This window comes from Lagopus muta, chromosome 6, assembly GCF_023343835.1.
Source record: "Lagopus muta isolate bLagMut1 chromosome 6, bLagMut1 primary, whole genome shotgun sequence".
NCBI classification, from domain to species: Eukaryota; Metazoa; Chordata; class Aves; order Galliformes; family Phasianidae; genus Lagopus; species Lagopus muta.
Window position 1 is genome coordinate 23,382,448 of NC_064438.1, and position 17,271 is coordinate 23,399,718.

General features: G+C 40.3%; 1 protein-coding gene across 2 annotated transcripts in view; it reads left to right on the forward strand.

Moving 5' to 3' along the window:
• The window catches only part of AMBRA1 (autophagy and beclin 1 regulator 1), a 115,828-nt gene that overhangs the window by 16,358 nt on the left and 82,199 nt on the right, over window positions 1–17,271 (forward strand). For both annotated transcript variants that reach the window (XM_048949401.1, XM_048949402.1), the window contains exons 7-8: window positions 6,612–6,698; window positions 13,256–13,438. In XM_048949401.1, the coding sequence (XP_048805358.1) occupies window positions 6,612–6,698; window positions 13,256–13,438 (270 nt within the window). The remainder of the gene's footprint in view (window positions 1–6,611; window positions 6,699–13,255; window positions 13,439–17,271) is intronic.

A 17,271-nucleotide genomic window follows, 5' to 3' on the forward strand; every position in this document is an offset into this window, starting at 1 on the left:
TTTATTTCTACTGCTTGTACTTCTACCTGCAGTTCTTTATTTCCTGTAACTTCTTTTCCCTACGCTCTTTCCCCAATAGACTCATTTCCATCCTAGCTGAACACCTGACGTGCTGTCTGTTTTCTAAAAAAGAAATACTTAAAACTTGTTTTCTACAGGATTCGTACACTGAGTCAGTGAAGGGAGAAAATATTTTTCACAAGAATTTCTGTCTTGTATACAACCTGCTTCTCCTTTAGAAAAATTGATTCTCATTCTCTGAGAATGCCACACTTTAATCTGGAAGGATGTCTTCTCTGTCTTCATCCACCCGTCAGAATTAGCACAAACTTTTTCCTAAGCTGTCCAAAGTGTTCTACAAAGACCGTGTTTGGAACATATCTGTAATTGCGTTTGTGTCTTTGCTGTCACTGTTCCCTGCTTTCCCTAAAGGAAGAAGACCCTAAGAGGCATTCACTATATTAAGTAACTCTTCTCCCGCAAAACAAACAAGCTAAAAAAAACCCACCTAAACCCCATATGACCGAAAGAATGCCTAGTGGTGCTTAGATAACCATAAGGAAGGCAGCCGCAAGCTCTTGCTCTTTATTGGGGAGGAGGAGTTGCACAACACAGATATGAACAAGGGGTTGGAGGAGCTTACTCACAGCTGTGAGACTAGGTGAGTATTTAGATTTTCATCAGTACTGACTGAGGGATATCTCTCAGATTTAGCTGGGTGTCATATCTTGCAGGAGCTTACAGCTGTTATAAGAAAAGCATATTCTTATTTGACCATTTCTTCACTTCTAGTCATCTGCTTGTGATCTGTCTTAATTCAGTCTTGATGCCAAGCTTGCTGTGACTAACCATAGTCATGCAAAAGTTGAAACAAGTCTAGAAATGTGAGCTTAGAGGTATCAGAGTAGATTCTGTAAAGGACTTAATTTTAGAAATCATCTTTTCAGGCAATCTTTAAGACTGCATACTGATTGCTTTTTTATTTTAAGCTTGAATATAAACTGGTGATAGCAGTAATGTTTTGCTGTTCTACAAAGACTGAAAAATGCCTAATGGTTTCTGCATATATGACTTCGTTTGTTTTTTTGAAATTAGGTGAGCCAATACAGAGTTCTAAGGTGAAATAATTTGACCCCTGTTCTTCAGAGAAAGGGAAAGGGGGAAAAAATTGAAACCATTGGATTGGGTTGGATTACCTTTTTGTTCATCATAGCCCCGCTTCTAATCTTCTCCTGAGACTATAAGTGATCGCCAAGAATTAATTGGACTTGTTAGCAGCTAATAAATGAGCCTAGGATTTGAGAGTGGGTAGCATTACTGTTGGAGAGACAGAGACCGTTCATCTGTCTTCATACTTCAGCTTTCTTGCTTTCTGTTGATCATTAGATTTCCTTTGTTATCCTCCTCTTGTTTTTAACTGTTGTTGTTTTTTCGATCATTAGGAACAGATCCATATGGACAATTGCTCGAGAGAGCTGGCTGCTAGCTGTAAGTCAGAGAGCTGAGAAAGGGGTGTGGGTGTAGTGCTGTAACAGCACCTCCCAGTGAGTGGCAGGGAATGTGAAACCAGGAGAGATGTAGAGCCAGAGGAGGAAGTTCACAGAAGCTGCTAGAATTGTCAGTGTACTCCTTCAAGAGATAATTAAGAAATGCTGTCTTAGGCCCACTTCAATGCTTGAAGACTGGGGCTGTGTGAAGGGTAGGAGTGTGTGCTGCCTTTAGCGTGCTTTTTTCACTGGTTTCTTCTGGTTGTTCTTGTTTAAATGATGCACAAGCAATTGCTCACCACTCCCTGACTGACGCCCAGCTAGCCTTCAAGCAGTGGAAGAGTGCAAGATGAGCTCCCACCGCCTTCAAAACTCCTTCTGCACAATGTCATGTGGTATGGATTATCCCTCTGGCTGGTTTAAGTCAGCTGTCCTAGTTCTGTTCCCTCTCAACTCCCTGTGCCCTCAGCTGAGAGTGGTCTTGATTCTGTACAACGCTGCTTAGCAGCAGCTACCAACATCAGTGTGTGATCAGGATTGTTTTTCTCCTAGAAACAGAAACATAGAATCGTACCAGATACTGAAGAAAACAATTCCATCCCAGCCAGAACTAAGACACTGCTGTGCAGTAGCAGCTTAGGAGGATGAAGCTGATGAACAACCTTTTGGCTTTAAGGAAACTAAGCCTCGGTGCTGTGTGAGTGCCTTCCTTTTGGAAGGAGAGGAGAGCCCTTCCCTCTGTGTTTGGATAGAAGCACTGCTCAGTAATGTGCATGCTGTGACAGCAAATCCAAGATTTGGTATAGAGAACTGCATATTGCTAGAATCTGTCGCTGAGAAGTTAAATTGCTGCATTTAGGTATCTTCTCAAAGCCTGCCTAGATTAATCATTTTGTCCCTAGAGGCTTTGGGTGGTGATCCTCACCCCTAGGGAGTATGGCACAGTCTGGTAGTTGATGTGCTTGGAGGAGATTGCATCCTAACTTTTTTCCCCCTTGTGCTGCATCTCCTGGCATTCAGTTGCTTCAATCCTGAGAAATTTTCCATTTTCATTTATAGCATTCAGCACATCTACGTTATCCCTCATGCTCTTAAATGAAGGCATTCAGTAACTCGGCCTTTGCTTCCTTTTCCCCTACAGTAATGATTGCTGCTGTTTGCAGCCAAAAGTGAATGGAGTGCATATAGAGTGGCAGTCTTATAGTTCTGATATCTGATGGAAAAGATGTTTGGTGAGACACCAGTGCTGATGAAAAGGCAGTTTATATCTTCTTGTAGTAGTTTTAAAAACAACAACAGCAAAATGACAAAGAACTGCAATCCCCCTCCTCTGTATTTAGCAAGCTGGGCCAGAAGCATCTCCCAGGGTGAGCAGAGTTAATGCTCATCATCGTGGCAGTGACTGACAACCTGGAGGATGATAATGTGTGATTTTTCCTGGTGAGCGGGGGAAGAGAGTGGAAATTGCAGTTTTTCTGCTAATTGTACTTTAGATGTCATTTGTGACAATTTCATATTGTCTAGACAGAGACAGTGGAGCAGTTACTTGTACAAAGCCTGGTGTTAGCCTGTTATATATCTAGGTAGCAAAAATTGGGAGCTTTTGGGGGGGGTGGGGGGAGGGGTGCAGGAAGGAGGAGAGGAAGAAGATTCTGTAAGCTCCAGAAAGGATTTGAGTGTCAGGCATCATCTAATGAAACGTTTCCAAAGAAGGTGCAAGAGATGTGTATTTTTGTTCTCTCCTCATGCTTCTCTGCTGGAAACAGACATTTAGTGGCTAGCACTGTCTTGTATCTGCTGCTATTTGTCTGTGTGTTGTCTTTACCCTCCTTAATAAAATTACTAATAACTTAAGTAATGTATACTTTGGTAGGCTATTGGGCTATGTTAGACTCTGGGCTTACTTAAAACATGCACTCTGTGCCTGTTTTGGGACTTAGGATGGCAAAAACTGCAAATGCAGCATCTAAGTCTACTATAGAATGCAACATGAATGTTTAAAAACATTCATCTGCTCCTTCCTTGGGGACAGTAGGTTGCACTGTCTGTATCAAATTAGACATGTTATTGATGATTGTAGCAGTGTATCTATTATTGGACCTGTTTGTCAGTAGCAGATGCATTCAAATCTGTAACTTGAGCCTCAGGAGCTTAGTCTAGAATGAGTTAATTAAGTAATAGATGTTATGTGCATTCAGTGCTCAGGTTTTAGTACAGAGTTTGTTATTCTTGGGAGCATTAAGTGCAGAGATCCATCTGGATCTCAGGAGATTGTACTTTGCCTTTTTTGTCTTGCTTTTTTTCCTACCAGATATATTGATTTCCACCTGTTTATTGCTCTTAGTAATTTGAGAGGGCACAGTTGTAGGATAATTAAGAATCCACAACATTTAGCAGTTTCTTAGCAGCATTATCTTTGCCCATGTGGTTTCAGTGCGGCCCTACTAAGTGGCTTGTGTACTTTGCTATGATGTAGTGCAGGAGGTGTCTTTGGTGCTGGCAGACTTGGAAGACTCTTGAAGGACTGTGTTAACTGAGACTGTTCAACTCTGCACAGTCTCAGAGTGCATCCTATGGATGGCACTTGATGAAATGTATCTGGCATCCCTCAACAGCTTGTGTTGCTTCATGTTGCAAGCTGACGAGGTAAAATCACATAGCTGTGAAGACTATAGGAAGTCTGTTTACCTGGATAATTGGGTGTTGCGTATCAGTCTGTGGTTCAGTCAATTGCTGGTTTATGTTTTACTTGAAGTAACACTTAATGGTTTTCATTGGAGATGATGATTACCTTGCAAAGCAAGGCTCTTCCTATTTTATTTCAAGAATCAGATAGGGTCTAAACTCTGTTTCCAAGCAGGGAGCCTCTTGGCATGACTATCCCAAGGTACTGTGTGCCTTGCTGCTGCTTCCTGTTCAAAGCTCCACAGTTGGCATGCATGGGACTGCTGTCACTGCAGGGCAAAGCATGGCTCCTGTAGCTCCTTCTAAAAGAGATTGCTCTAAGCCTCCCCTTGCACACCAGATGCTGGGCTGTGGGGTGTGTGATGCTGCGTGGGCTATATGTGGGCTGTGGGACACTGTTCGTCTTGCTGCACGTTTGGGCCTGGCACACGGAACAAGGAAATGTTCCTGGTTTTGCTGTTTTGTTTGAAGCATCATTTGTAGAACATTAAGCTATTTGTGCAGACTTAGAATAAACTGCTCTGGGTTTTGAAGAGCAGTGCTTGTGCAGAGATTAGACAGGGCTGCTCATAGGATGCTTGCAGGCTGCTGAGTTTGGAGAGCTGTGTGTGTTTGGAGAGCTGTGTGTGTTTGGAGAGCTGTGGGCAAGCAGCCCATGAAAGCAGACTAGAAAAATCACACTAAAACAAAGCCATTGCAGGTATCAGTTCTGCTCGTGACAAATCATCCAATCATCCATTTCTGTCTTTCAGAAGTAATAAAAGCTGCTTATTTGTGTTGGGTTGCAGTGGTTGTAGGTCTACTGTGTAAAACTGTTGTACCATTAATTCTGGATTGGCTGCTTTTGCATGTATGGACTTCTGTACTTGGAGCAGGAGAGAGATTTTGGTGAGCCAGGATTAAAGCACTGTAACTTTCTGGGGAGCCATGGGATTTGCAATATCTAGCAGTGTTAAGGGTGAGAGGTTTAGATTTAGTGACCTGGGGAAATAATTCATTTCAATAAGAGATTTAATAACTATTCTCGAATAAGACAAATAATGTCTAGGCAGCTTTGTGCCAGAGTGAACAGGATTCTTTACCACCTGTGAAGTCCCAGTACTTTGCAGCATGCACTGAGTCTTTGGAGCCAGGGCATGCCAAGTAACTGGAGCGATGTTGTGCTTCTCTGTGTGTTCTAGATTTAAAATTTAAAACTAAGATTTTATTCATTTATTTTATTCCTGGAAGGCAATCCAGATCTGTCTTGTGATTTTGAATGGAGGAGGGGTAAGTCTGCGACTGGGAAAAATGTGTCATTTGCAGTCCTGCTGTGCTTACCTGAGAAATTCTGGGTAGGCTTATGCTCTCAATATCTCTGTTCTCTTGTGATATTATGACTTGCTGTCCAGAAGTGGGAAGTTGGATGTGGATCTGGTCCACCATCTTGCTTCCTGTGTTGACGTTTGGTGTCCTGCATTGCAAATGCTAACTGTGAAGGAGGAATGTGTGGTTAAGGCTGATAGATTCAGACCTTTCTTGCCAAGTGTGTGTGGGGTGAATTGAACAGATGTGGTGTCGGATCTCTTTGACTTTCAAACCATAACAATTTTCATTTGATTTACAATGACTGGAAAACAGAATTTAGAGCAGGAGCTCCAAGGCAGAAAGACTTGAAAGGAAACTCCGACGCCTTATAAACTCTAGTAGTTGATTTTTCCACTCTCCCCACCTGCTCAAAATCATCTCTCTTGTGTTAATGTAATGGCTGCAGCAGGCTCGACTGAGTCAGCCTTGAAACAATGTCATCCTCCGCTTTGTGGCAAGAAGCTTCATAGAGGTGCACGTAGAAGCTGTGGTGGAGGACATGTTCCTGTTATATGCTTTGATTCTGCTGCCTTCATGACTCAGACTTCCTTCTCACATATTCAAGCTGTCTGGCTGCATTTGCATACATTTACTTCTTGAGTGAATATTTGGTATTTCTCCCAGTGACTGATTAAGATACAGAGGAAATGAACACTTTTGTGTCCAAAAGCCTCCTCCTGAGCCCTGAGTCTAAGACTGAATATCTTATTGTGAATATTTGCCAACAGTGCCCTTAGTCTCTGTTGTGAACTGTGTCCTATGCTCGTTAGCTAGTTTTGTGGATCTGGCAAATTGGGATAGCTCGTCTCCAGAGCAGAAATAACATCTGCATTCTTCTCTTGAAATTTGGTAACTGGTTTGGGATGACTCTTCTTACTTGAGGTATTCTTTCTTTTGTATGATGAAGATGTTACTGTTTTTATAGCTGTGTGGCAAAAACACGTCATCAGTCACTGATTTAGTGTGTGGCAGAATTCTCTGCACCAATGGTGGAAATAGTTTGAAGAGGCTTTAGAAAGTAGGACGTAAGCAGGAGAGACTTCATAGGAGGACTTCAATTTTTTTTTATTTTTTTTTAAATTTTATTTTTAGGAGGTTGCTGGAGTCTTCCCTCATTTCGTTATCTCGCTATGATGGAGCAGGGTCCCGGGAACATCCAATCTATCCAGATCCAGCCAGGTAAGAGCTAAACGCAATTTGAAGGCATTTTAGTTTCATGGACAAAAATACACATATCCCTGAACCCTTTGGGAGTGATCCTAGTATAGGTCCCATCTCCTCCCTACTGACTTGCTATAGAGACAGAGCTCAAACTGAATGTGAGGTGAATGAGGAAATAAGAAGGAAATTGCTGTTGAGGTAAGCACATAAAGATTCCTGAAATCATTTGAGATGGAGAACACTAGGTGGCAAACAGATGCAACAGTAAGTGAGATGTTATAAATGCATCAGAAATATCTTCTCAAGAAAAATGAAGAAAAAAAAATTGTCTATTTGGGAGCAAGGGAGACTGCAGTAAAGACAGCTGAGAGCAAGCAGTGTGCTTGGAAGAATGAAATGTCTCTGCAAGACATTTGTATGAGAGAGCATAACCAGAATGTTAAGTATACTTAACTGAGAACAAATTATTGACAATTATATCTGAAGAGTCATGAATCATTGACATTAGACATGGAAACACCTGTAGTGCTGCTTAATCTCCAGAAGAGGTGAGAGTGTTGTAGAAGACTAGAAAAAGCAAACATGGTAGAGTTATCAAAAATGGAAACAAGTGATCTTTGCAGTTACCACTTCGTGTATTAAGAAAGCAACAGATGGGATGTTGTGACCCACAGACTGTCAGAAGAGATGATAGAATTGTTAGCAGCAAGCAGCTATGGAAGCTTTCAAAAACTAACTTATGACAAAATGAGCTTTCATTAGATGGGTTTAGCAAAGCTATGAATGAGGAAAATTGAGTGAATTTTAATCATTTAGCCTCTTAAGGAACCTCTGGTGTAATTGCATGAATTGAAGGCAACTAGGGTAATCATAAAAGAGAATAGTATGGGTATAGCAGAGTATCAAAATTAAATATCTGAGTTGCTGGAGGAGTTTTGTTTTGTTCTCTTCTACATTGACAACAGCCTATGTTTTTATTCAGACAGCACTTCAACTAAGGATTTTGAAACAAGAAGTGATGTTGCAAACTAGCCACACAGTATAATTATGCTAGTAGGCAACTCTTTGCTGACTCTGTATAAGTAAACCTTTGTAGAGGTGAAGTATTATATTATGCCTTTTTCCACCTATTGTGAAGAAATTTGATCTACGAAGATGGCTCAGAGGCTTAGAGGTGATGTAAAACTGTCTGTGAGTGAGGTGTAAGCTAGAGTGTGCTGCCTATATGTGAGGTCATTGGAAAACGTGTCAAGGTCTTGGCAGCTGAGTATCAGAGCAAAGCTGATAAATGTAGAAGTTTTCAGGATGAGTATTGATTAAATGGTATGTAGAAGGTTGATTCACCTGGAGAGATGAAAATGGTATTTTACAAATATTAGTAAAAGGATACTACTACATTTAGGTCAGTTTGTGGATAAGTGCTGTTAAATGTCTGGAAATACACCAGTCCTTATTTTCTGGGATGCATAATACAGCATTTTCCTGATTGCTTGATTTTTTTAGCAGATTTCTTGAGCAGATCTGTAAAAAATGGTTCTTGCTCTCAGGAATTATAGTTTAAATAGGAAAAAAAGCAGGAGTGCCTGCTGAGATTACTGATTTTATTTATCTTTTCCTCCTGTGTCAGATCTCTCCCATGATGAAGCTCAGTAAAGTGTATGAAAAGGGATGACTGTGTGAGACACGTCCTAGCATAAGAAAGAGAGTTGCCAAAAGTATTTTTATACTTGAAGCTATTTTTGAACTGATACAGCATTCTTCTTGTGAAAGTTCAGCCTTTTTTTTTAATCCTATAGAAGTTGTAGTAGTGTGAGTTTATAAGGATCTTAGGAATAACAGCCCAGTGTTGAAACCTCTTAAGAGGTTTAATTTGTTCCACTCAGTGCCACTTTATCTTTTCTCAGCGAATGAGGTACACAATGTTAATCAGTGTGAGCTGGAAATTTTGAGTAGAGTGAGATGAGTTATTTTCCTTAATAAATCTTGCTGGTGTGCTAGGCTAGTAGAATCTTTTTAATTGTCACTTGACCTTGTTAGAAATTGGAGGGAGGTGAATAAATGGAATGCTACTGTGTTTGAATTTTCTGTAGCATCATAAGTTTGTAACAGGAAAGGTAGAACTTTCAGATGTTCTTAAAAAAACAAAGCAACAACAAAAATAACTGGAGGAAGTGAAACAAAGACAGAGAACTTGATCTATAGTCCTTAAGACCAAGTTATCTCCAATGGATTTTTTTTTTTAATTTCATCCTTGCTCTGAAGAATTTATTTTCAATTGTGTTTATGTGTTTCAGTATCTCCTTTCTGTAATGGCACTGCATTTGAACAGCCTAGGTCAAGAGTGAAGCAGGGCGAATGTTTTTGAAGTTACCTCAGGCTTAGATTGAATATTCAGGCGTAGACTACAGTAGAGTTTCTCAGTAGCTTTGCTGAACATCTCTAAGGTCATTTTGACTCTTAGGTTGTTCTTCATAGATCAGATGTATTAAGCTTAGGAAACAAGCTGCTTAGGAATCAAGAATCAGGAGCTGGCTCCAAAAGAGCACCTCTTGGTAGCACGTTAAACAAAGATATTCCAAAAGATGCTTCCAGACTACGTATACAAAGAAACGCAGGACTGGTTGGTAAGTGCATCTCTAGAAAAATCTAAGCTTCTGAAACAGTTGCTGGAGAAGAAATGCTTAGGTTGGCAGTTTGTCAAGCTGGAACGTTGTCTCTGAGTTGATGGCTGAAGTGGAATGGAAGCAACTAAAAGTTGGTGTCCATTGCCAGTGGTGCCTTCAGCTCAAGCATTCATTGGTGGTGGCTATGCTTCTGTAGTAATCACCATGGAAATCAGTGTCACCAGTCAGGCAACCACTTTAAAAGTCTTCTGGTTGAGAAACATTCATGGGTGTGAATTACAGTAATGTGAATATGCTGATCATCAGATCAGTCAGAGTTGATGAGTGGTGTCTTTCCTTCTGAGACATCAGGGAGCTTGGAGGCCTGCAAAGCAGCCTAGTTCCCTTGCATGCATGGTATGCCGATTCTTGCTGTAGTCATTCTGGGCAGCTGTGTGTAGTCATCCTTCAGCTAAAGTTGTTGTGATTTTTATTTTTCCTTCCTCTGAAGCCACTACAATGGGAAAAGGTGAAGAGAAGCATTCTTTGTTTAAAATATTTTCACATTCCCTGTAAACATGTCCAGGTTTTTCAGATATCTGACTGTAGCTGATGACATTGTACAATGCAGTAGCTGTTTCTTTAATGCTCATAATGCCATTTTGTGCAAGATATTTGAACTTAATGGTAGTAAAACATTTCCTTCAGTTCCTCACTTTCCTTCAGTTCTTACTGGCCAGCCAGCAGCATTAGGTACCCAGAGAAAACCCCATCTCTCAGTGACACAGCTGCTGGATGAGACAGAAGCTGTTTGGTTCTGGTTTTTGCACAGCAGCAATTCCCCTACTCAGTGCCTTGCTCTGTGTCTGTTACTTGTGGCAATATCATCTCTCCTACTCCAAACCATCTGCTTCAGTACCCAGGGTCCAGTCACCTAAGAGACTAGGTTAATTCAGGTCCTGTGGTGCTGTCAGATGCAGCTGACTGTCCTGGGGCTTCAAAATTGGGTTAAGAACAACTGGATAAACTCTACTTGTGCTTTGCCATTGCTTTTTTTTTTTTTTGAAGCTTAGGTGGGAAATAAATGGATCAAGCAGTCTGATGGTCTGTTGTGATTGGCTTGTATTCAGCCAGCTGGTAGATGAACTGCAATCAGCAACTGATTTACAGTTGTATTCAGTAGCTGAATGAACTTAAGAGGTATTTTCAATGTTAAACAGTATTTCTTATGCTGCTTTGCAGCATTCTACTCCCTCCAGGACAGCTAAATCCCTTATGCTGGTTCTCAGTTCTGATTTGTGTCATGACCATATTCCAGAGACAGATACAGCCTGACAAATATGACTTTTTTTGTTGTGCATGCACTCATCTGCAAAGATTAATTCCCTAGCCTATTGCCTTGAATATGTTTCTCCCCTATACTGTTGTATGTTATCACTTGCACCTTTCTTTCTGTGTATCAGACTTAAGCTTCTTGTCTTACCTTTGGAAATCCTCTTCATCGTCTATCCATTCTGCATGCCACACGCTGTCAGGAAGCTGAATCTGGCTGCTAGTCATCCGTTATTGCCAGTCTTTATTGCTTATTCTTTCATGTTCTTCAAACAAGAGTCATTGTGTTTCTCTTGTGATGTGCTGCATGGCTTGAGAATACCAAACGTCTGCAAAATTCATTCTTTGCGTCTTTCTGTAAAAATCTCCCTATGTGTGCAATTAACAAGGAAAAAGGTTTAAATGATTATATTCTGGATTGCTGAGACCACTGTTCATATCTTCTTGTATTACCTTGTGCCTGTGTTCCCTTTTTTGTCTATATGCACATATTGTGCTGTAGACTTATTTTCTTAGCATATGCAGAGACGTTGGATTATGCAAAAGGCCAAAGAAGAGAACAGCTTTTTGTTTATATGTGCATTTCTGTATATCTGCATTTCTGGCTTTTTTTATACTTGGCCTGGTAAGTCTTCAGGGAGTTGAGAGAGTAAAGAGAAATGCTATGTACAGCCAAATCTTTTACGTTATGAAAGCATGAACAGCTTTAACTCCTCTAACAGTGTGTAAAAGACGAACATCCAAAAGAAAGTGCATGTACATGGTTCTCCTTACCACTTTTGCTGGCTGTTGAGAACCTTAGCACACCCCATAGCCTCTAGTCTGCCTAGCAATGCTGGAGAAACAGTGAGGAAGAGGCATCTCTTACTCTCCACATATTTCTCATTAACTTCTTTTTTGCTTATATGCCCTGAATGTATGGAGGAATGGGAGATTGATTGTCCTTGATGGTTGTCTGCAGCCAAAACAACATTAATAACAATCAGTCTCTTGGAGAATTGGTACTTTTTTTTTTGTGCTGCTTTAGGGAGCAATCTCTCAAAATGCTATTAAATATAGATTTCCAGTGAAACATGACTTTAGGGATAGTAGCTGAGCACTTTGTCAGACCAGATCTGATTGTTTGCTGCTCATGCTGGTGGATGTAAATGTATTCATTCATCTTACTTGTAGTACTTCACCATAGAACCAGCAGAGCTTGCTTTGGATTGGGATGAGCTGGCAGGGAAGAAAGTCTAAGCCATATAACAATCATGTTATCAAAGGATGATTATGGAGTTATGTTTTGTAACTACAACTCAGTCAACCTTTGTAGTGGTGGTCACAATGAGAGTGAATATGACCTTAAGAGTTCTCTGGCTGACAGCGAGGTCTATTCTGAAAAGACTTAACATTGCAGCTCTCTTCTGAAGATGGATAGCATTCACAGAAAGCAGAAAGTCCACCTCTTATGTGGTTGCAAAAAAGTGTATTTTCATCTCTGTATTACTCTCTGGAATTTACTGTTTACTTAAGTTTTTGTTTTATTTTTTCTTTGTTAAAAGCTGCTTAAACTTTTATCTGTAGAGGAAAGTATGGCTGTGCACTCTATTATTGGTCTTTTGCCTGTAACGCCTTTACAGAAAAAGAGATCAGCACGTACCAGGGTCCTGAAAATAGAGTCTGGTAACTTGCATTGATGAAAAAAAATGAAAATCAAACGTGTATGGAATGGGAGAGCTAGAAGTTAAAGGAATAAGCATGTTAATGTCCTCAGTTCTTGAGGGTTTTTTTGTTTGTCCCTTTCCCTAAATCTTTGTTCAAGTCTAACTCAAAGGTGAAGACCATGATTCTTCAAGTCTCTAGGCTTTAATACTGAGTAACTGTGCCACAGAAAGTATGCACTAGAAATTGTGGATGTGCGTGGGGTGGGAAAACAGTGTATTTTACCCATTTAGCACTAAGGACCTGGGTAATACTAGTACATAACAGCTGATGCAAACAAAGGCCAAATTATACTTGTGAATGGATTAAGAGTTAATTACAGAGGAAGATGGGGTGCAGGTTTTCAATCACAGTGCTACTCTCAGAACATTTAGGGGGTTTGATGAAGCTGTCAGTATATGAAATCCTTACCAATTGGTTTACAAAGTATTTAAAACAGTTTAACTTTTTTCCACGCTTGATGTTTTGTGCTGTTCCTATGAAGTACCCTCAAGACAGCATCACCTTGACTCCCTGTTTGAACACTAGCGCTGTTTGGCATTGCTAGCTTTGTGCATTCAGACTGGGAGCTGTCTTGCTTCTTACCAGTGATGGTTTCTGGGATTAGTTGTGTGATCTGGTAATGAAAGAATGGATTCCAAAGACTTCTCAGAAAAGAATTTCTGTGCTGTGGTTGAAGTTTTTGTTTACAGATATTCTATAGTGCTTATATTTGCACAGCGGGAGAATCATAAAGGTGTAAAATGCATGAAGGGAAAACTGGTTTTACTTACTTTCCTTACTTACACTGTCTTACTTGTGGATAAAATAAAACCAACCTGTTTTGTGATGTGCTGCTACCGTCCTGGAACTTGGAGCTCCCAAGGAAGGGCAAGGTTGGCTGTCATTCTGTACTTCTGTAACAAATGTCTGTATGTATCTCTCTCTCTTGCTCAGGTTATCTCCTGCTGCATATTATGCTCAGAGGATGATTCAGTATCTTTCTCGGAGGGACAGTATTCGGCAGCGATCCATGAGATACCAACAGAACCGTCTCCGCTCTTCCTCCTCCTCTTCTTCCACTTCAGAGAACCCAAGCCCATCTGTAGAAGGAAATGACCTGGAATTTGAAGATTTTGAGTAAGTGTGCATAAGCTGTCTTGCCCTTTTGCTAGTATGTTGTCAGCAAAGGACCACTTTGTGGCCTCCTGCTGCTTACCAAGCAAAGACATCTCAAGCCTCCTATCGGAACGGGATAAGTTTAGATCATTCATTCAGTCCTTCAATGAAAACGAATTGCTACAAATTGATCTTGTCATTTCTGTTACAAAAGATGAAAATGGCTTCAGGCAAACTTGGCAAGTGATTCTACCTCAACCACATTTAAAGGACTGGTTGAACAAAAGAGAGGAGAATTTTGTTTTGTGGTGAAATTGTTAAGGAGCCAAAAATATATTAGAGTTTTCAAATATTGAGACAACTGAGAACAACCAGGAGGCTTTGCAGAAATTAGTTCTGTAGTCTGAGGCTATTGGAGACAGCCAGCATGTTCCATTACTTTTACTTGTTGTATCCATACAACTTTGTCAGGTTACTTGAAGTTTCTGAGACTGCATTTTTTTGGAAGACCTTTTGCTTGTGAATCTGTGTTAAGGCTTAATTTCCTGTAAGGAGAGCAAATGGTTTCTCATGTCAAAATGAGGAATGGCCCTGCGTCCTAACCTTAGAACTGCACTTCTATGAGCCACTGTATTTCTTCCTGAACAGTTTTCCTGACAGACTTTTAAGTCTGCTCTCCAACATCTGCTTTTGGACTTTTAGTGATACCCAAAGTGATCCCAGAGAACAAATTTATAGCAAATCCTTTCTAATTAGATGGGAATAGAGTAATAGGCTGTTTAGGATGGCATGGAAACCAAAAGCTCAGGCATTTAATTGAAAATGAATTTTAGAAGAAAAGAGGATGACTGTTCTCATCTGTCTTCGGTCATTCCCTTTAAATAGGAGACTTTTCCTTTGGTATTTTAAGTATTTCACTAATTTATTTTTTCCTCTTTTTTGTATATTATGCTTAAGATACGGGATTATTGTGAACATGGTTACAAAAGTAGTCCATACAGACAGTGTGGTAGGGAGATGCATTTCTTTGAGAGGAGCTTTGAGCCCCTCGAATATCTGGGCTTTTGTGGTGTTCCTGCCAGCAGAGGATGCTGTCAACTTCGCTACTGTCAGAGTTTTCTTGTTTGCTTGCTGCAGTTGCATGTGTTTGAGATGGCATGATGCTAAAGCTCCATGCCCTTTGTGACAGCGTGAAGTCCTTTATGAAGAATGCTGGTAAGATTGTTTCATTCCTGGGTGTTATTTTGTGGAGCTGTTGTTTCGTGCTCCGGCAATTATTCAGAAGTATAGGGTGAATGAGTATCTCCCGTCACTGTGGCTTTGTGTAAGATGAAAATGAAGGAGGGTAAGGTAATGCAGAAGAATCACTGACTGTAGGTTTTTTCAAGCAGTACCCTGGCCTGGAAAAGCAGAAATGTGCTGGCTGCTGAGCCAATTTTGTAAGGCGGGTACTTCACAAGCACAGACCTTTATTTCTTTTACTCCATTCCCTTCATTGGAGGCAATTTGTTCTGCGGGGAAAAGAAAAGCTGGTAGAATCTCCATTCACAGAGTCAGGCAAATACCCGCAGAGAAGTGTGTTCCCCTGCAGATAATATTCATGTGGTGAAAGCACCCAGTCAGGGAACTCTTCAGTGAACTGAGCTCATTGGTTGTCTTTCATTTCATACTGAGCAAGAAGTGCTCATTCCTTACTGTATAGTGGCTGAATTTGTTGGCTGAATGTTTCATACTGAATACTTGTCCGTGCATTCAAGACATTGTTTTTTTCCTTCTCTGCTTCATTATTTCTCCTGGCTGATTAGAGGGAGCTGCTGTGCAGGGTCCTTTAAGCTGAAACTTGTCTCCTGACTCATTTGATTTCTGCTGTGACTATGCAATTAAATGTTGTGCATTCTTTCTTCTCCTTTTGACTCCTGTATCCCTGCTTTTTACTTTGCCTGAGCAGAGTCATATGTTTCTTTCTTGCTCTGATTTCCCTGCTTCTCCTGATCTGATGCATTACAGAGAATTGTTTATTTGTGTCTCTGGATTCAGCTCATGCTTTTCTATTGGTATCCGATGAACTGCTCTCAATGTAAAAGCCATAGCAATTCTCCTCAATGCTTTATCTTTCTAACTGATTAATGTAATTGGTTTTAATGCAGTCTCTCTTCTTGACTCTTGATGTCTTGAGGTAGCATTAAACGCCAGTTGGTCTTACTGTATGTAAAGCTGTGGGCAAGGAACAAGTCTAGTAGATGTGCAGAGTGCCTACCAGACAGGTTATCTTTGGCTCTCATTTTCTTTGGGCTTCTGAGGAGTCTCCTCTAGGATTCACTGTTACATCTTTTCAGCTTTGCTTACCTGATGGTCTAGTGTACAGGATGCAGAAACCTTGGCCTCTGTGCTGTTTGTGTGCGTATGGCCCATAAATTTAAGCTAAATCTTCTTTCCCTGCACATCAGTATCTTGATTTCATTTTCTTCAGAATGCCTGCAGTTTCTCCAGAATCTCATTTGAATTAATTCATAAATATATTTTGTTTGTGGTAGTGATAGCTGTAGAGTTGGTCTAAGTATGTGAAACAGTGGTTTTTTTCATAGGTATTAGTAATATCCTTTCATTGTACCAGCTGCTATGGGCAGAGGGAGGAGGGAGACACAAGCTATACTTACATTATTTGATCTAATAAGATTTTATCTCTCTGCATGCACTACCTGTGTTTAGCCTGTCACTGCTGTCATCTCACTGCTTATTAAATACAACTGACAACTGTAAACTTAGTCATGTCTGCAAGAAAGTATTTTATACAGACTGTAATGTATATACAGACTGTAATATTAGGTTATTAACAGATAAATTGATATGAGTGGGATTTTAGGGTAGCATTCTATGAGTTCTAAGCTAAAATGAAAATGTTTATTGTATTCTGGTGTAAGAGTCTCTCAGTGGTGAATGACATCATTTCTTTTTAACTGGTGGAAATAGATTCTTTGTAGACAAGTCATAGATGTTGAACTTGCTAATTTCAAGGTCTTTTTGAGTGCCTTCTGTTTTGGAACATGTAGTAAGTGCACTTCTTCAATAAGTTTGGCTGGATCTCTTCTGGTGTCTCTTACTCTGGGGTAAAATATGGGGTTAAAATATGGGAGGTTGTGCTTCCAAGGACTCCTTGGATATTGCATATTAATTTTTTATGTGTAATTCAAAATCTGTCACCCTAATCATTATGTCAAGCTGTTTCTGCAGGTTTATTTTTCCCATCCATGTAACTTTTTTTTTTTCTGCTGAAGATATGGAAAAGAATACAGGTTCTTTTATCTGCCAGACAGAAAATCAGATATACAGTACAGTGTACCTCCTTGTCTGAAAGCCTTGCTCAAAAGTCCTTCAGTTCTGTGAAGGCTTTCAAGCTGGGGCTAAAGGTGTGGCTGTGGCTGATTCCTGCTTTTGAGTGCAGGTTGCCTGGTAGAATGTAGTTATGAAGGATGTTGGAGATAACACTTCTTTAACATCTGCAGCTTTTTCTTCTTTTGTCCTTTTTCATTCTTCTCAAAAGGATGTGCGTTGGGCATGCAGTTGTGCCACTGTCACAGAATAGGAAGGTCTTTCCTGTCTTGTCTCTAGACAAGAAGGGTTTCACCTTCCAGACCTAAAGAACTTGTTTTGGTACTTTATCTTTTTTATTTCTTTTGAGACGTTTCAGAGCACCCAGGCAGAGAATATGAGCACCATAGGCACTGCTGTACTGAGACCATAATGGGCACTCTGTTTTTGTGGAAGCAGTCTTTTGCTTAGCGGAAGTGATGGATCACCTGTGGAAAGCTTACAAGATTCTGGATAAAACCATTTAGCTTTTTTACTCAGCTTTA